This window comes from Nelusetta ayraudi, unplaced genomic scaffold, assembly GCF_046127955.1.
Source record: "Nelusetta ayraudi isolate G7.1 ecotype Tasmania unplaced genomic scaffold, CSIRO-AGI_Nayr_v1 ptg000016l, whole genome shotgun sequence".
In the NCBI taxonomy this organism is placed as follows: domain Eukaryota; kingdom Metazoa; phylum Chordata; class Actinopteri; order Tetraodontiformes; family Monacanthidae; genus Nelusetta; species Nelusetta ayraudi.
Genome location: NW_027466066.1, coordinates 6,662,311 through 6,679,949, shown reverse-complemented (window position 1 = coordinate 6,679,949; position 17,639 = coordinate 6,662,311). Strand labels below are relative to the sequence as shown.

Below are 17,639 nucleotides of genomic sequence, written 5' to 3'. Positions count from 1 at the left end.
TTTTCAATACAACTGTTTTGGTGCATAACACTTTGCAGATTTTGAGTCAGTTGGACACATGATGTTGAGGCAAAAAAAGAATAATTTAGATGGTGTTGTGTTGAGAATTATAAGTGATTAAGAAAACACTGCAAAAAAAAAAAGACTGAACGTCTTTTTAAATGTTTTTATTTTTGGAAATGTCTAAAAATTCAATACAAGATAAAAAGAAGTCCCATCCTTAAGGAAACATTTGTGGATCGCAGTGGAGCCCCAACTCAGCATGGAAAAAACAACATAAGACTGTGTGTAAGGATCAACATTAGACAAAATATGAAAAGGGGTTGACGTTTACACAAGATTTTAAAACAAAACAAAACGTGACTTCCGCTCTCTACATGCAGCAGGCACATGTTTATGTTGGCTACAATAACTATGACATTATTTATGTTGAGTCCGAGGGGGTCTGGGAATCAGGAGCTCCAGTCGATCACAGAGGGAATCTAGGAGAACACGGTGTCTCAGGAGACCACAACCGCATCTATCTGGAGGAGTTGGAGCTGGAGCGGGAGCGGTGACGCCTGCGGCCGGGGGATCTGGAGCGGGAGCGGCGGCGAGCCGGAGACCGCCTCCTCGGGGAGCGGGATCTATGGGGACAGAAACCGTTTTAAACAAAAGACACTTGAGGCGACGAATGCAAGGAAAAAGAGTGGCCGGAAATCATTCAACACACCTTCGCCTCATGCGCGGCGGACTGCGACGCCACATGGGCGGTGGTGGAGGCATCCTGCGAGGGGGAGAAAGTCTACGAGGAGGAGGGCGCACGCGTTGAGTCAGCACAGCAGACGCTGTGATTTCCTGTCCATCAATCTGACCTACAAACAACCACCGCACAAAACCATTGAACACCCTGTTGCAGCGGAAGCAGTTTCAGCCTGTCTGCACGATGCGCGGTGCAGCAACGTCGTTTTTACCTCCGTCCATGTACTTGAGGGCCTTCTGGGCCTCCTCAGGGGTCTCAAACTCTACATAAGCGGAGCACCTGGACAGGTGTGGGTGGAGTCTGTCCATTGGCATTTCCACCAATTTGATTTTCCCATATGTGGAAAATATCTCCTGAATGTGTTCCTGCAAAAAAATGAGTAAAAATAAACACAACAGACAAATTAGATAAAATCAACTGTCATGAGATATACACTGCTAGTCAAAAGTTTGGACACACCCTATGAATTTAATGTCTAATGACTATTGACATTGCCGTTTCTCACTGAAGGCATCAAAACTAAATATGAACACACATGGAATTATGTAGGATAAAATCAAAGTGTAAAATGACTCGTTTTCTATTTAAATTCTTCAAAATAGCCGCCTTTCATAAAAAGCATATTTAGAGTTATTTAACATGCTTTTCTTTGCTGCATAATTACATACTATCTTGCTCATATATTTCATGTCTTCAGTGTCTATCTGCAGTGTAGAAAGTTGCAAAGATAAAATAAAAAATGCATGAGAAGGTGTGTCAAAAACTTTGACTGGTAGTGCAATAGACATTTGTTTTTGACAATTTCTTTAAAATCCAGCTGTTAATCAATCAATAAATAATAATTTTATAAAAAATAAATAAGTTCCAATATATATCCAAGTTTAACAAGTGCTGTGCAGACCTTGGTGACATTCCTGGTTAGTCGCCCAAGATGAATTTTAGTGGGCTGGGGGCTTGGACTCCTTTTTCTTCGCTCCTTGTCATCACCCCTCTTCTGAGTTTTGGACCTTTGAAAAGATACACACACAATGATTAACATTGTCATGACCTATACTTTAAAAACCCCAAACTGTGTCAATAGTCTGTTTAGCGCCATGTGACTGATCAACCAGATGGAAGGCAGGAAGTGAATAAACCTCAGCTACGGCAGTGGGACTGCATCAGCAATATTTTAAGGGTGGCTTACAGTGAGCGAGAGCGCCGACGGTTGTCGTGGCGCCTGCGGCTTGGGCTGGGGGAGCCAGAGGAGCTCGACGAGGAGGAGGAACGAGAGCTTGAAGAACCGGAGCGGCTGGAGCCAGAAGAGCTCGAGCCGCTCGAGGAACCTGAGCTGGAACCTGAGCTGCTGCTTGAAGTGGAGCTTGACCTGGACCTGATTGACGTCAACAGAAAGGGAGGTCAGACAGCAACTGGAAGGATTACATATGAAAAGCAGTGAAATTAATGGACAAACCTGCTGCTGCTGCTCCCGGTAGACGCACTACGTCGTTTCCGCACTTTGTCCCGTCCTCTCTCCTTGTCCCCGTCCTTGGTAATGGTCTTCTCTTTGCCGCGGTCTTTTGTTTTTTCTTCCTCCTTCCTCTTTGTGGGTGATGGTGCCCTGAAGTGGAAGACGCATTGTTGCCGATATAAGATCACGAAGGCTTGTATTGTTAAATAATACTACATTAAATACATACAGACGGTTTAAAAATGTATTATTTCAGTCACTGCAATTTGTGGGTTTTTGGAGCATCCATACTGTCTACTTAGATCATCTCACCAGATCTCGATGCGAGCACCACTGAAACCACGAGTCATTAAATCTAAAAGCTGGCTACAGTGATACCCCCGTTGATTCAATTTAAATTAACAAAGGCACGGAAGTCCGATCTACTGGAACATACATGTTCACACGACAATCTGGGTTTGAAGCGAGGTATTCATCGTGGTAAAAAAAAAAAATAATAATAATTATGTGAAACTTTACAGCTATTTGCAGGGACAGCAAAATATTTTCCTTTTTTTTTCTTCTTCGAGTCCGAACGTGCCTCGACCGTTTCTCATTCAATCGGCTCCACAACACAAATACGAGTTACTATGTCCACGAAGCACGCACTCGACAATAAAATACCTATATAAGTTACCCGTTTAATTAAACACACATTTATACCCAAACGAGCGCGATAGCATTTATTTAGAAGCCAAAACTTACATTTTTCGAAACGAGTATCTTCCGACTTGAGCACGGCCCGAGAGTGTGTCGCTGGGTGATGACGACACGGCGGAAGTTACGTTTCCACGTGAGCGCCATTTACAACTCATTTGTTTATCTATGTTGGTGTCGGGTATGGAACCTATTTGCGTGTGCCTGTGTTACACTTGCCGAGATCGAAGGTCTCTACTGTGGAATGCGGAAATTGTTTGACCAACTAGCCACCCTCTGGCAGTGTTCCGTCTCGTGGTGTTGTTTTAGGAAGTGAGTGTCCCGTTTTACGTAAAGAGCGTAACGTTATTGAGCTATACAATGTTAGCAGCTATCTTTAGCCATTCTTGCAAAATCCCATCCAGGGAAATCAGAGAAAGCAAATTCAGTGGGGATGTTGAAGGGAAGGGGTATTTCTACACAATGTGGATAATGTGCAGCTTGCTCCGACAGTAGTTCTGGTGTAGTAGCAAAGTCTAAGAGTGCACTGTGTATGTGATAGGTGATGACTTATTATCTAATTCCCTCTGAATTAACCACGGGGGATTGGGGTAAGGGACCTAGTCTACAAATTTCCAAAGTCTGTTCGTCTAAAAATGTGCTTGTAGCCACTGACTGACATGTCTGCACCAACTGCATCTCAAGATAAGAATCATTTTTTTCACTTACAATGTTTCTCCTTTGGTAGTATCAACAGTCCAATATGGGCCGACTGGACGACGCAGCTAAGCGCAAAGTGGTGGAGCTGCGAAAGGCTGGTCTCAGTTTCCGTAAGATCAAAGCTGTGCTGGAACTGGAGAACATTAAGGTGTCTGCCCAAGCCATATACTACTTCCTGAGGGAATTCCAAGGGAGGCCACCAGGGAGAGTCAGACCCTTCGAGGCTGGAAGCAGCACATCCTCAGCACCGCTGCAGCCTCGAGCGGGGCCATCACAAGAAAGCTGGAGCCTGCAAAGCCTCCGGCATGGAGTGTCTCACCATGCCGGCTTTGCAGGACTTTCAAACTTAGCCAAACAGTCTTTGACAGGTCGAAATTCTGTTGCTGGGACATCTGGGTCTGGTGAGATCGTTGGAGGCAGCAGGCTTGAGCAGCAGCAAAAGGAGGATAAGGAAGAGAATGATATTCAGATTGTCAGCGTCACCTCCTTGGCACAGAACAGCCAACAGATGAACCTCCCGCCTGCAGTCACAGGAGCAGAGACGAGCATGGTGTCCTCTAATCTTGCTCCTGGAGCACCCCTGAGGAGGAGGGTTACAGCATCTTCAGCAACTCGTTCAATGCTGGCTGCTCGAAGGAGGCTTTTGGACAAAGCGCTGTCGCAGAGGATGAAGGTACTTTGTATAAAGGCTGTCTGCGATCGTACTGTAGGAGAAACAAAACCAGCCACAGTATAAGGCAGCTTTGTACTCTGAATAAAGTGTTCCGTATTTGATGTGTATATTCTTTTTCCTTCTATGTGTTACTTAGCACATACATAGCAAATGTGGAATACTGTATATGGGAAAATACATGGAATTATAATTAATCTCCATCTGACTTTGCACTTAGATATGTCATTAATGAATTACCAAAGAGCTGTTTAGATGGTTGGACGTTGCTTGAATTTGGGTTGTCGGCTTACTTTGACCACTTGCTTTTCATTGCTCTCTCCCGCTCCAGCAGGTGGTGTCCTCACTGAGGAGAGATCATGTGAGTCCCCACAGTGCTGGCCAAAGAAATGCTGTCTCGCAACCATCTGAATCGTACGACCTGACAACTGAACCGGTAAGAAGAAGGCAAATGTCAGACTTTGACAAAACTTATTAATTTAGTTAAAAGCTTAACTTTGAGAGGCTGAACTGCAGACATCAGGACTGTGAAGAAAAAAAATCTAGCATTGTTTACATTTGTGCAGTGGATGTACTTGTGAATGTCCTCAAAATTACTCTAAATTTTTTACAGACTGACTTCAAAGGTCAGCCCGGAGGACTGAGGCGCTTTCTGTCACAGAGACCAGCCCCGCTTGCCCGTCCCCCTCAAGCCCTCCCCCGGGTCGGCATTCGTCTTCCAAACCACTCACATTCACCTTTGGCCCAATCCGCCCCCTGGGTCGCCCCGGTCCGTCTACAGGCTCCCAGCTCTCAGGCGGCCTCTCGAAGCGAGGGGGGCGCAAGTCCTCAGCAGGCATCCCAGGAGGTTGCGGGACGAGGCGGGCTCCAGGATCAGATTCAGTGCCTAGGCTCTGAGGTGCGCAGCTTGGGCCTGGCGGTGAAGATGCTGGTGGAGCATCAGATCCGCCTGGAGAAGGAGCAAGTGCAGCAGACGGTCATTCAGAGGCAGATCCTCAGCACCCTGCAGAGTTTGGCCTCCAAAGTGGGAAGCTGCACCAGCGTCCAGCAGCAGCATCATCACCGCAGTAAAACCCCTTCGCCCTCCCGCCTCCCACCGCCGTCCGCGTCGATGTCCGTCAGCCAGGACGCGTTCGGCTTCAGTCGAGGCACGTACGCCGAGTGCAGCCGAGCCCAGGCGAGCTACAACTCCCTGGAGGGTCTAGAAGGCGTCGAGGCCTTCAAGCTGCCAGAATTGAGTCCTTCTAGCATGAACGGGTTCCCGCCGTGCAGCGGCGACAACGGGACCCTTCCCCTCGCCCACGCCTCGTCGCAAACACAGCAGTACACCGCTGCCTACCAGCAGCAGGGCGCGCAAACGCTCGCGACCGCCTTCGCGCAGCCCTTCGCCTCTGCGTACGCCGAGTCGCAAAGCCAGACCTTCCGGGGATCGGAGAACAAAATGACTGACTTCTCCGGCAGCTGTTCTTCCAGGTCTCTGCCTGACTGCAGCGTGTCAGCACAGCAGCAGGATCAGCAGATCAGCACCATCAAAGTGGAAGGACCCTAGTTGTCGTTTCGTAGCACTTCTTTTGAAATAATTATTTTTTTTTTAGTTTTCAAAACATTTTTCCAAGTCTAACCAAGTTATACTTTGCCTTTCATGTTGACTTGTATTTGAATTTTTAAAAAGTATTTTATTCCCATGGTTCATTTTAGGAGATTGAATTCAAGTAGCAGGAAAATAAAAATGTTATTGTTGTCCATGGTTTACCTTCACTCTAAGCAATAGAAGCTGAATAACTTAACATGTACGTGTAGGTGCTTTGTCATATTTATTATAGCGATAATCTCTGTACAAGCAAGACTGCTTTTATTTAGTGTATTTTTGTAACACTCAGCAGCACAAATGACAGTTGTTATGCCAAATGCTGATTAAAAATATTCTGAATTCAAAGTATCATTTTTCTGTTTTGGATATAATCGACAACCTAACCGCAAAAGAAAAAAAATCTGTCAAATTAAAAGGAACCTCTCGTCAGAATGGGTTTTTGTTATATATCAATGATTTTATAAATCGAGCCGCATTTGATTGCACCATTAACCTAAAGTTTATCTATGCAACTATGCATACTATGCAGTTTGGGCTCCAAAAAGTTAAATGTCAACCAGAATATACCAGAGTTTTGTACTTTTGTACTTTAGAACCATTGATTAATTTCCTAAAGTCAAATGTTTAGAGAAATCAAGTTAATGTTTGACAAGGTCAGGACGAACAGAAGTTTACATACCGACAGAGCTGCTCTTCTTACAGAAAATAGCTTTATGGTTTGGAGATGTTCAGTTACAGATTTATTTACACTAACACCAATGGCTCTCAGGTGGCCGCGACCCAAACTAGGGCCTTCATCAAAGTCGCAGGGTTATTTTGTATGTTTGTTTTTCAGGCCCATCTTGTAACTTGTCCTTCTTTTCTAAATGTTTATCCAACACAGCCACAGTCACTATCACTGATATCTCACTTTCTATTTGATAGGATTGGCAGCAATAGCTGGCAACGATTCTTTTTTCTTTTTCTTTTTTTTTTTTTTTGGACCCTTCTCTCTGATTTTAGATTTGGGAAAGGCAATGTCAAAAGCAGTGCCTCACCATCGTGTGCCTTCAATGAGTAGTGTGCAGCTAAACCAACCTGCTCAGTGACCAAACACCTAACTTCTTGCACCAGGTAATTGCAACCTACACCCAAGATGAGACAAAAAAAACGTTCACCCTTTTACGACCACCTTTTTGCATTTTTTTTTTTATTTCAGTTCCTCTACAATGACAACACAAAACACAAAAAACAGGAGTTGACAAATTAAGAGTTTTCTGGTTGAATAAGACACCTTCATCCAATTCACCTGTAAAAGAGGCTTAACAAGAGAAGTTGGGCTGGTTAAACATGAATGGAATCACTTCTGTCATAATGACAAATTATAGTTACATTAGGAAACAAATTATAATTAATATTGTGTCAAACACTGATCCTGCACGACTCCTCTTCCTCGTCTTCTTCCTCCTCACTGACGACTGATTGCACACAGCTCATGAGGTAAAGGGCCAAGTGTGAAGCCCACAGCCGCAGTCAGCTGCAGTTCATCCTCCTGGATCCCTGGTGGAGGAGTGAAGCGGAAGCGCTGCAGCAGGGTGGAAAAGAAGAGGAAGAGCTCCATCTTGGCCAGACCCTCTCCCAGGCACGCCCTGCGGCCTGAGGAGAAAGAAAAGGTTTAAGTGAAGTTCAAGACAAAAAAAAAAATACAAGGAAGCAAATCCACACCCCACACCCCACACAATCCTGGAAACATCAGGATGCAGCCAATCATAACGACGTTGTGACGTCACGCTGGGAATAAAGTCTTTGAATTTGAATTGCGTTTCAGGTCACAGTCGTCGTGTCAGCTGTTTTAAAGGTGTTTATTTTTGTATTGCGGTCTAAAGGAAAAATGTATTTTGGGCACGTGGGATTTTTTTTTTGTTGCAGTACCTCCAGGGGCCACTGGGGAAAATCGGCATGCCACCATATTGCCAGTCCAGTATCCAGTTCTCATAATACTGTACCTGCTGAGAAGGCCATGAAGGCATCAGTCTTTTTAAATTTGCCCTCTTCATCCAGGAAGTGGGAGGGGTTAAAAGTGTGAGGGCTCTCCCATTCGTTCTCGTCAGACAGAACAGAGGTGAGAAGAGGAAAAACGGTGGTGTCCTGGCGACAAAAATGAAATTTTATCATAAAATGTATCAATTGTTACGTTATGCCATGGGTTGATAGTCTGGAATGAGAAAGAATCATCATCAACAATGATTCCATAATTAATGCCTGCAGAGGATTTCCACTTGCCGAAAACAATAGAAAATGTAAAAAGTGATGAGAAGCCAACCTTCTTGATGAAGTATCCTCTGAAGGTGACGTCCTGGCTGGTCTTGTGAGGAACGGACATGGGGACAACATTGGCCAGTCGCTGTGTCTCATGGATGACGGCGTCAGTGTAAGGCAGGTTCTTCCTGTCCTCCACCCGGACCTCACGGCTTCCCACCACACTACTCAACTCCTCCTGGACCTTGTCTGTGCACAGACAAACAATTTCATGTTGCACCATGTTGCATTTAGATATTATTTCAGAACTTTATGTTGCATCTAGAGTAAAATGTCAACTCCTGGACCTGGTCTGGGTGCAGGGGAGAAAAGTTAGGGTATGATATATGTTATGTTATGTTATGTTATGTTATGTTATGTTATGTTATACCTCAAAACCCTTTGCCAAATGACATGATAAAATAAATAAAATATAGTATAATATAATATATTAAAATTTCCAAGAGAGCTACATGTTCTCGAGCTATCTAAAAGGCCTCTAAATACAAATGCATACAAAGAGATTGATTTGGTCTGATCAGGGATTACAGATCACAACTGCTGCGGGGGAATTACTCGTCCTTGACTGATTCCACTAGTTTACCTTGCACATGTGGATATTTGGCCATGAGGAGTAAAATCCACTGCAGAGTGGTTGAGGTGGTGTCCGCACCAGCCCCAAACAGGTTAGTGACGGAAAACACCAAGTTTTTGTCGTTGAAGTGAGTCTCCTTAATGTCAGATTCCTGGCACAAAGAGCAGCCATCCCATCAAGCCTGTATACTTCCATGTATTTGTGTTAATGTCACAGACATAATCAGGTCCCTAAATATTAAGACATTGACACAATTCTCATCTTTTTGGCTCGAAACACCACCACAATGGATTGAAATGAAACGAACAAGATATGCTTTCACTACAGACGTTCAGCTGTAATTTGAGGGTATTTCCATCCAAATGATGTGAACGGTGTATGACAACCGTTTGTATATGTGCCTCCCACTTTTTAAGGGACCAAAAGTAATGGGACACTTGGCTGCTTAGCTGTTTCATGACCAGGTGTGTGTTATTCCCTCATTATCCCACTTACAAGGAACAGATAAAATGTCTAGAGTTCATTTCAAGTGTGCTATTTGCATTTGGAATCTGTTGCTGTCATCACTCAATATGAGATCCAAAGAGTTGTCAGCATCAATAAAGCAAGCCATCAATAGGCTGAAAAATCAAATCAAACCCAAGGTCAACTTGTACCAGAGTGATGGGAAGGGAGGAGTATGGAGAAGAAAGAAACTGCTCATGATCCAAAACATAACACCTCATCGGTGAAGCATGGTGGTGCTAGTCTCATGGTGTGGCATCACCAGGGATGAAACCCAGTTTCTGGTGATGTCTATGTGTTCCAGACTTTAGGCTGCAATTGTAGTATTAAGTATTAAAAAGGGAAAGTTTGATTTATGATTGTAAATTTGTTCCATACCCTGCCTTTGCTCTATGACAGCTGGGATAGCCTCCAGCAGACCCCCGTGACCCTGAGCTCGGGAATTTTTGGTCCCTTAAAAAGTGGTAGTCATATAAACAAACTTTTGTAATTCCTACATCGTTCACCTGATTTGCATATCAGAAAATCATATCTTGTTTGTTTCATTTCAAATCCATTGTGGTGGAGTTTAGAGCCAAAAAGATGAAAATTGTGTCAATGTCCCAATATTTATGGACCTGACAGTATGTCAGACAGCAGAGTCTCACCTCTTCCCTTTGCTTCCGAATCAGAAAACAGTCTATAAATCCTCTGCATATGCTAGGGTTCAGGGTCTCTTTCAGCTTCTTTATGATGACCATGTTATCCACGAAGGCATTTTCAGCATTTTTAACCAACTGCTTCCGGTTTTTGATCCACCCGAGCAGTCTGGGGAACATGTTGTAGAGCTGTTTGGCATCACAAGAGAACAAAAAACTTGTTTAAAAAACTCATTTAAACTGAACACAATGAAACAATATTTCAAAGTTTGCTGAATGTGCAGGCCGCAACTTGTCCAAGAGAGCATGTTGGAGTTGTGGACTTGTGTAGTTAATGAGTTTAGAGGGAGGGAGACCCCCACCTCAATTTTGTTCACTGAGCAGCTGCCATCTCTGCCCCTCGGACCTCAAAACGACAGGACTGACAACTAAAGGAAATTCTACCCTACTCACATGACTACAGGGATTATGGCAATAGGCGACTTGGCCTGTTGAACTGTTCCTTTAAAGGACAAAGGAAATGAAAGAGGAGACAGGCGGAGAGAAAAAAAATAAAGAAAACTACATCCAACATAAAGGTTGATAAGAAAGTCTGCAACGTTAATCAACAACCAAACACAGTGAATGGATTTGGACCAGGTCCAAAACAGTTTCAAGAGGGAGTTGCTGATTTACTTTTTGAAGGATTCCAATATTTATTTTAGAACGTAAAGAAGTTTAAAATGTATTTATTTTTACCCACAACACAAGTCTATTTACACCATTTAGGTGAAGCATAGTACTGAGGCAGATATGTATCCCACCTGGACTGAGGCAGATCCAGCAATGCGTATGGACTGACTGGCTCTTCCCACCATTGTTACGAAGCGGGGATCGCTGTATTCAAATCTGCTTCCATACATGATGGAGGAGATGATGTTGAAAGTTGCCCAGTTGAGCAGAGATGGCGTCTTAAAAGGTTTTCCTGTGAAAACAATAAAACCAGAACTCTTTGGATCATTCAGACTCTTCTAAACTCGTCACAGATGAATCCTGTGCGATCAAAGCCTCTCATCAGCCAAATCAAAAAGGGGCAACAAGCAGCAGACTGAATAAGTGAACTGCCAATTGACAGAGCTCAATAATACACTTCCACATCCTCACTTCCTACCTTTGTGCTCCTCAAACATCTTGATCAGATAGTGGCATTCCTCCAATATTTTCTCCTCTGCCAGTCTTTTTCCCATCCCAAAGTCTCTCAGTGTCGTCAGGGCGAAACGTCTCATTTCTTTCCAGGAGTCTCCATTTGAAAATAAAATCCCTGATGATGACAAAAATGTCAATGAATTTCTCAAACATTGCTTTAAATGTAAAGAAAGAAAAATGCCAGGCTTTGTTAGAACTAACACGCAACAAACCCGTACCATGACCCTGATTCATATCATAAAATATGGGGGAGATTTCCCGGTCTCCAAACTCCTCTGCCCTATTGACAAGGGCCTCCCGCACTGTCTCATATCCAGCCAGGACCACCACTTTAGAGGGTCCAAAGTACACCGTAAACACAGGGCCATATTTCTTTGAAAGCTGGAAAAAGTGCAAAGGTAAGACATTTTGCCACGACAGACAAAAAAATATGCAAAGGAAATTGCGAGACAGGAAGGTTGAGGATTAAAAATGGAATTTCAGAGACAGTGTAAAGACATATGGCAATATTTGACAAAAAGCATTTGATATTCTAAAGTTTACCTTAAGAATTGAGACAGAAATGCTTTTTAAGCCAAGATAAACACCTGCATTTACCAGTGTGTCTTAGTACACTTTGCTGTTTTGTAGTGCCTCCACGTCATCTGAGGTCAACTGTACCACTTTAAAAAAAATAAATGCTTTTGCACCATCTTACCTCACAGAGTGTTTTGTAGGGTCTCTTGAGATCAATCTGCAGCAGGTTGCCAAGCAGAGGAAACGGTCTCGGTCCCGGTGGCTCCCTCTCTGTTTTCTGAGAAAAGAAGCTGCTGTAGGAAAACCAGAGGATGAGCAGAAAAGCAACAGTCCCCAGCAGAGTGGAGGGACTGGACAAGATAAGAAGAACAAAGTCCTGGAAAACCGACATTCTGTTTTGTTGTTCTTGCTTTTTCCTGGTGACCTAGCAAGTCCCACGGACAGAATGTAAAGCCTGAAGAAAATCCGTCTCACAACAGTTCTTAAGGTCCCTTTAGGGTTCCTGGGAAAAGGGGCGGGCACATGGGTTGGAGGAATTTCTAGATGAAGTTGAGTGAGGGGGGGTTCCTGGGGAAAGGGGCGGGCACACGGGTTGGAGGGAGTTCTAGAAAAAAGTCCTGGAAAACCGACATGCTGTGTTTTGTTGTTGTTTTTTTGTTCTTGCTTTTTCCTGGTGACCTAGCAAGTCCCACGGACAGAATACAAAGCCTGAAGAAAATCCGTCTCACAAAAGCAGCTGAAGTCGAGGGATCAATATTCCGCCCCTATCTGGCTGATCCCAATTTGGAAAAGACAAATAAAACGGTCACACACTCCTTCCCATTGAGAGGTGTGCTGCACAGTGGGTAATGGGTAAGTGATACTTTTTCCCCCTCGGAAACTTAACGTGCTCTCCCGTCTACGCTGGAATTTGTATCCCTTGGCCAATTATTAGTTTAATCAACGACGCCATGCTACGGACAAATTAGACATTTATCCAGAATGTTTTTATTCCGCTGTCCCCTACGTGGTGTCGAAGATTCGGCTATTCAGTGCACTGTTACAGTTACAGGGGGGCATATGGCAGCCCTTCCGTACAGTCTGATATAATAAGTATCCCCCTTGTAACTTCATGCAGGAGAGAAGAATCTTCTCCATATTCACCAGTGTGACTAGACATGACCTGGTCTAAGTACCTGTATGGTTTTGTGCAGTGGAAAAACACAATAAATACAAAACGGTATATGATGAAATTTTTTTAGGATTATTTTTGGAGAGGAAATTCAGAATCATTTACAACAATATTTTTGATGGTGATTTCACAGTGTAAGTAGTCGTCTAGCCTACGTGGTACAAAATTGTCAAATCATAGGAGGAAATAGACACGACATTGCCAATGCAGTGCACTGAATAGCCTAATGTAATAACCGTCTCATGTGTCCGTAGCGTAACGCAATTGAAAAAACACTTCAACAACACGTCGGACAGAGCGGAATAAAAACATTCTTAATAAATGTCTAATTTGTCCGTAGCATGGCGTAATAAACGACCAGGGGATACAAATTCTATCGGGGATAACTGCCTTGGCAAGACACCGGCAGCGTAGAGAGGGAGAGCATGTTTAGTTTTCGTGGCAAAGGTATCACAGTTCAGTTTTGGTTGATGTGTTGTGTTTTGTGATTTGCGGTTGTTTTCTCTTTTGCGGGTGTTTTGCACTTCTCGGCCAACGTAGGTCCAAGGCCCTGAGAACGTCCAACTCCACGATACAGTCCTCCAGGTGCGCATGGGCATGGCTCGCCTGCTGCCAGCGGTGCGAAGCAGTCTCTCCATATAGCAATGGGAAGACGTGCTTGAAAGTGAACTTCGGCACGTCACACAAAGTGTTTCACGGAGATTTGGGGTCGGTGCGATGCCTAAGAGTCACCTCTCTGTTCAGGTCAAATGGGCGATGTTAAGTTGAGGTAGAAGATGAATGAATGAATGAATTTAGGGGCGTCACTGCGCAGTAAAAACCAAGAATCTGTGTCAATGCATAATGGTAAAACGTTAAGAGACGCCCGTAGATGCCCGGTGCAATGTCTCCCTCTGCAGGCAAAGGTTTGCACCTGCACATACCTGTTGGTGAGTAAAACCGGTTTTGTTTTAACACGTCTCTCTCTCTCTCTCTCTCTCTCTCTCTCTCTCTCTCTCTCTCTCTCTCTCTCTCTCTCTCTCTCTCTCTCTCTCTCTCTCTCCCTCCCTCTCTCTCTCTCTCTCTCTCGGAATCAAGTCGAACGGAAGCAAATCAGAGCAGTACCTGCGGAGAAGGGAATGAAGGCGTCCCTCTTATTAAATTTGCCCTCTTCATCCAGGAAGTGTGAGTGCTCTCCCATTCGTTCTCATTATTCATCATACAGAACAGAGGTGAGAAGAGGAAACACAGTGGTGTCCTGGTGGCAAAAAGGGTCATTTCAGACTTTCTCAAATATCCTGCCATGATGAACATAACATTTTTGACATTTGAGAAGTTGAGAAGCCAACCTTCACACTTATGTTGCTCTAAATGCAACAAATGCAACATGTACCCAAATGTGATCATACTCGTTCTTTATTTCAGTGACAATGAATTTAAAAAAAAGTTTTACAATTTTCTGCCATCAAAGCATCTTTCACAGGTTTAAAAGAAAAGGCATTGGTGTATAAAGTATAAACGAGAGGCAAGCGTTGAGTCACTGGCGACTGACGGCGCACAGCTGATGCGGCCTGGGGCTCAGGGTTAAGCCCACTACGGGCGCGAGATCGAGCTCGTCCTCCGTCACTCCAGGCGGAGGAGTGAAACGGAAGTGCTGCAGGAGGGAGGTGAAGAAGAGAAAGACCTCCATCCTGGCGAGACTCTCTCCCAGGCATGCCCGGCGACCTGAGACAGTTGAGAAATATTCAAGGGAGGGTCATGCCTAAAAGCGAAGATGAAGAGAGGCACAAAGAGCCTCACCATACCTGCGGAGAAGGGCATAAAGGCATTCCTTTTGATGAATCTGCCCTCTTTATCCAGGAAGTGGTGAGGGTTGAAAGTGTGCGGGCTCTCCCACTCACTCTCATCAAACAGAACAGACGTAAGGAGGGGAAACACTGTGGTGTCCTGCAGGTGAAGACAAGGGCTTGTCAATACATTGTTTGAGGAATAATTCTTTCAACAAGAAAAACTTTGCACCAAATGGAAAGACATTCCAGCCTTGCAGACCTTACCATGATATCTGCAATAATAATAATAAAAAGTCCATACAGCCTTATGTCGCAATATTTCATGTCGAACATTTTAGATGAATTAAACATTTCATTTGACATTGCATAACTTTCCAAAGACTGCAAATACAAACCCAACCGTGTAAGTCCAAGAACAAAATCAAGTGGTCATTCAGTCCACTAGATACCAACTGCTTTGGATCATGTCAAAACTGACGCTAAAATATCTATTTACATTAAATAGTGCAGTCTCCCCAGTTTCCCGACAGTGTTGATTCTGATTGACCTTTTCAATAAAGTAGCCCTCAAAGGTGACGTCTTGGCTGGTCTTGTGAGGGATCAGGGGAACAATGTTGCACAGCCTTTGTGACTCGTGGATGACGGCGTCAGTGAACGGCAGGTCCTTCCTATCCTCCACTCTGACCTGTCTGCTTCCCACCACCCTGGTCAGCTCCTCCTGGACCTGGTCTGGGTTCAGTGAAACAAAGAAGGATTTTGGTGTGATGGCCAACAAGACGCCTATCGTCAGACCAGCATGTTGGAGTGTTCCTGCACCTTGAAAACGAGGGAACTTGGCCATGAAGAGCAAACACCACTGGAGTGTGAGTGCCATTGTGTCTGTTCCAGCTGCAAACAGGTTCATCAAACTGTTGAGCAGGTTGTGCTCGTGGTAGTGCGAGTTCTCCATTTCCGATTTCTGACGAGACAAGAGACCAGAGGGGTCGGGCCACCAGTAGTCTTATACGATGTAGGGAAGTCGAGAATCCTCACCTCCACTTTCAGCTGACGGTTCAGGAAGACATCAACGAAGCACCTGCACGACGAAGGGTCCCAGCTGCTTTCCAGATCTGCAATGATGTTTTTATTATCCTCTATGCGTATCTCCAGGTTTCTCATCAAAATCCTCCAGTTCTTAAGGAACGGTCCAATCCATGGAAACACATTGTATATCTGTGACAAAGAACAAGTCAAATATCTTTACAACAGAAGCGAGCAAAACCTGATGAGGTCCTGGTGTACTTTTGTGTTTGCTTGGTTTATGATGATTCATTTAACAAATACACATTTTCACTATATTTATTTGTATTTCTAATTCTAACTGCTCTTTCCAGGACCCTCTAACTGTGCATGGTGGCTGGAGCCAACCGATTTCAACAATTCATCCATTTGTCTTAAATTTCCATCATTTTCTACAACCAATAAGTGAACTGGTCTTTAAAAAGGAACTTTGCACCTTTAAACACACACACACACACACACACACACACCAGGTTTGGGTTCACTTCTACAAACACAGATAAACCTATTGTTATTTATGCGAGATCACTAGCACAAGTTCCTGGAGAACATTTCACCAAATAATTGGCAGAATCTTCAAGGGAAAAATAAGAGATTTTGCAATGTACCAAATCATGTTGCCATAACGCACAAATAAAACACAAGAGTAGGATGAAGGCAGAACCATCGTACCAGAATGGAAGCTGAACCCATCAGTCTGATGCTCTCATGGTCTTTTGCCAACATTTCTTGGAAGGCTGGGTCACTGTATTCAAACCTCTTCCCGTACATGATCCCTGATATTATGTTCGAAGCAGCATATGAAACCGCATTGGCGTTCCTGAAGGGTTCACCTGAGAAGAAAAACAAGCAAAAGGCGTGAGTTCTGAAAAATGAAGGCTTTCTCGTGACAGTGAGACGCATCAAGACAGTCACCTTTGTGTTTCTCAAATTCCTCGATCAGGCAGCGGCATTCCTCAATTATTTTGGTTTCACTCATCCTTTTGCCCATCCCAAAGTCCTTCAGTGTAGACAGGGCAAAATGTCTCATCTCTTTCCAGGAGTCACCATTGCTGAATAAAATGCCTGGAAAAAGAAACAATTGCTCTTCTTAATTTGACCAAACAACTGATTATCAAACAAGAGAGGTGACTGTTCAAGCTCACCATGGCCTTTATTGAAGTCAAAAAACAGTGGACTGATGTCTCTTTCTCCAAACTCCTCTGCATAGTTAATCAGGGCCTCTCTGACTACCTTGTATCCCGCCAGCACCACCACTTTCTTAGGGCCGAGGTGGACTGTGAACACCCGTCCATACTTTTTCGACAGCTGAGGGGAACGAGGACATTAAAAAGCTACAGACATTTGCACACGCTCAACGACAACACATTCCACTCATGGAACAAATGCCAATTTCATTTGAAGAGACAGGAGGAATCTCACAGCTAAAAGAGAAGCATCTAGCCTCTTGAGGTCCACCACGTGAAGATTGCCGATCAGGGGGAACCGTTTGGGTCCAGGAGGCTCTTTTCTCGTTTCCCCGGAGATGAGACTGAGATTTCCGTAGAGAAACTGCAGAAATAACAACCCGAGGGCTGCCAGAAGAGCCCAGGAAGTGCCGGACAGCTGCCAAAAACAAAACTCTTCCAACATGTTTGCGCGGGTGGTTGTTGGTCCTTGATATAAAAGTTTGAATTTAGGGGCGTCACTAAAAACCAAGAATCTGTGTCAGGAAGTTCCGGGGTGCAGCTTTAAGGAATCCTGTCCACTTAAATTTCTTGTGAAGAATGCATAATGGTAAAACGTTAAGAGACGCCGGTAAATGCCCGGTGCAATGTCTACCTCTGCAGGCAAAAGTTTGCACCTGCACATACCTGTTAGTGAGTAAAACTGGTTTTGTTTTGTTTTGTTTTGTTTTGTTTAAAAAGCGAATGAATTGGTTTTTGTGCTGATCTCACCTCAAAAGAAAAACAAAACCAAACGTTTTAACTTCAAAGAATATGCATATAGCTCGTTGTGGCCCAGAACAAAAAGAATTTGTATTGGTGGTTTTATAGGAGAAAGGAATATTTTCACTCTTTAAGATGTAAGAAACAAA

The 17,639-nt window shown here is 44.0% G+C and overlaps 4 protein-coding genes across 5 annotated transcripts; 1 reads left to right on the top strand and 3 right to left on the bottom strand.

Annotated features, from left to right (window-relative positions):
* Positions 1 to 142: 142 nt before the first annotated feature.
* On the bottom strand, positions 143 to 3,089 carry rnps1 (RNA binding protein S1, serine-rich domain). Its single transcript, XM_076024268.1, has 7 exons — positions 2,937 to 3,089; positions 2,196 to 2,342; positions 1,929 to 2,114; positions 1,644 to 1,749; positions 954 to 1,107; positions 713 to 854; positions 143 to 626 (listed from the first exon to the last, which is right to left on the bottom strand). Exons 1-7 carry the CDS (start codon positions 3,044 to 3,046, stop codon positions 521 to 523), a joined length of 951 nt encoding a protein of 316 aa, XP_075880383.1. The 5' UTR covers positions 3,047 to 3,089; the 3' UTR covers positions 143 to 520.
* Positions 3,060 to 6,193, top strand: LOC142886970 (uncharacterized). 2 transcript variants are annotated; one of them, XM_076024267.1, is made up of 4 exons: positions 3,060 to 3,200; positions 3,616 to 4,260; positions 4,592 to 4,693; positions 4,871 to 6,193. In XM_076024267.1, the coding sequence occupies exons 2-4, from the start codon at positions 3,631 to 3,633 to the stop codon at positions 5,804 to 5,806; spliced, it is 1,668 nt and encodes a 555-aa protein (XP_075880382.1). In that variant the 5' UTR covers positions 3,060 to 3,200; positions 3,616 to 3,630; the 3' UTR covers positions 5,807 to 6,193. The 2 variants fall into 2 exon arrangements, with proteins under 2 accessions (XP_075880382.1, XP_075880381.1); XM_076024266.1 differs by having other exon boundaries at positions 4,589 to 4,693.
* An 850-nt stretch (positions 6,194 to 7,043) lies between these two features.
* Positions 7,044 to 11,972, bottom strand: LOC142886968 (cytochrome P450 2K1-like). Its single transcript, XM_076024264.1, has 9 exons — positions 11,745 to 11,972; positions 11,266 to 11,428; positions 11,013 to 11,162; positions 10,666 to 10,826; positions 9,872 to 10,051; positions 8,730 to 8,871; positions 8,151 to 8,335; positions 7,834 to 7,975; positions 7,044 to 7,483 (listed from the first exon to the last, which is right to left on the bottom strand). Exons 1-9 carry the CDS (start codon positions 11,952 to 11,954, stop codon positions 7,296 to 7,298), a joined length of 1,521 nt encoding a protein of 506 aa, XP_075880379.1. The 5' UTR covers positions 11,955 to 11,972; the 3' UTR covers positions 7,044 to 7,295.
* Positions 11,973 to 14,111: 2,139 nt separating this feature from the next.
* Positions 14,112 to 17,276, bottom strand: LOC142886969 (cytochrome P450 2K1-like). Its single transcript, XM_076024265.1, has 9 exons — positions 16,985 to 17,276; positions 16,708 to 16,870; positions 16,478 to 16,627; positions 16,235 to 16,395; positions 15,536 to 15,715; positions 15,320 to 15,461; positions 15,051 to 15,232; positions 14,519 to 14,660; positions 14,112 to 14,438 (listed from the first exon to the last, which is right to left on the bottom strand). Exons 1-9 carry the CDS (start codon positions 17,192 to 17,194, stop codon positions 14,251 to 14,253), a joined length of 1,518 nt encoding a protein of 505 aa, XP_075880380.1. The 5' UTR covers positions 17,195 to 17,276; the 3' UTR covers positions 14,112 to 14,250.
* Between the last annotated feature and the right edge of the window lie 363 nt (positions 17,277 to 17,639).

Excerpts from the sequence above, each read along its gene's own strand:
- LOC142886968 (XM_076024264.1), bottom strand. The coding sequence starts at position 11,954 with ATGTCGGTTTTCCAGGACTTTGTTCTTCTTATCTTGTCCAGTCCCTCC. Across the intron at positions 10,827-11,012 it reads GATGTTTGAGGAGCACAAAG|GAAAACCTTTTAAGACGCCA; the intron begins GTAGGAAGTGAG and ends TTGTTTTCACAG. Across the intron at positions 7,976-8,150 it reads GAGGATACTTCATCAAGAAG|GACACCACCGTTTTTCCTCT; the intron begins GTTGGCTTCTCA and ends TTTTGTCGCCAG.
- rnps1 (XM_076024268.1), bottom strand. The coding sequence starts at position 3,046 with ATGAGTTGTAAATGGCGCTCACGTGGAAACGTAACTTCCGCCGTGTCG. Across the intron at positions 2,343-2,936 it reads AGATACTCGTTTCGAAAAAT|GGCACCATCACCCACAAAGA; the intron begins GTAAGTTTTGGC and ends CTTCCACTTCAG. Across the intron at positions 855-953 it reads CCTCAAGTACATGGACGGAG|GTCAGATTGATGGACAGGAA; the intron begins GTAAAAACGACG and ends GGTTGTTTGTAG.
- LOC142886969 (XM_076024265.1), bottom strand. The coding sequence starts at position 17,194 with ATGTTGGAAGAGTTTTGTTTTTGGCAGCTGTCCGGCACTTCCTGGGCT. Across the intron at positions 15,462-15,535 it reads ACCGTCAGCTGAAAGTGGAG|AAATCGGAAATGGAGAACTC; the intron begins GTGAGGATTCTC and ends TTGTCTCGTCAG. Across the intron at positions 15,233-15,319 it reads CAAGTTCCCTCGTTTTCAAG|ACCAGGTCCAGGAGGAGCTG; the intron begins GTGCAGGAACAC and ends CACTGAACCCAG.
- LOC142886970 (XM_076024266.1), top strand. The coding sequence starts at position 3,631 with ATGGGCCGACTGGACGACGCAGCTAAGCGCAAAGTGGTGGAGCTGCGA. Across the intron at positions 4,261-4,588 it reads CGCTGTCGCAGAGGATGAAG|CAGGTGGTGTCCTCACTGAG; the intron begins GTACTTTGTATA and ends CTCCCGCTCCAG. Across the intron at positions 4,694-4,870 it reads ACGACCTGACAACTGAACCG|ACTGACTTCAAAGGTCAGCC; the intron begins GTAAGAAGAAGG and ends AATTTTTTACAG.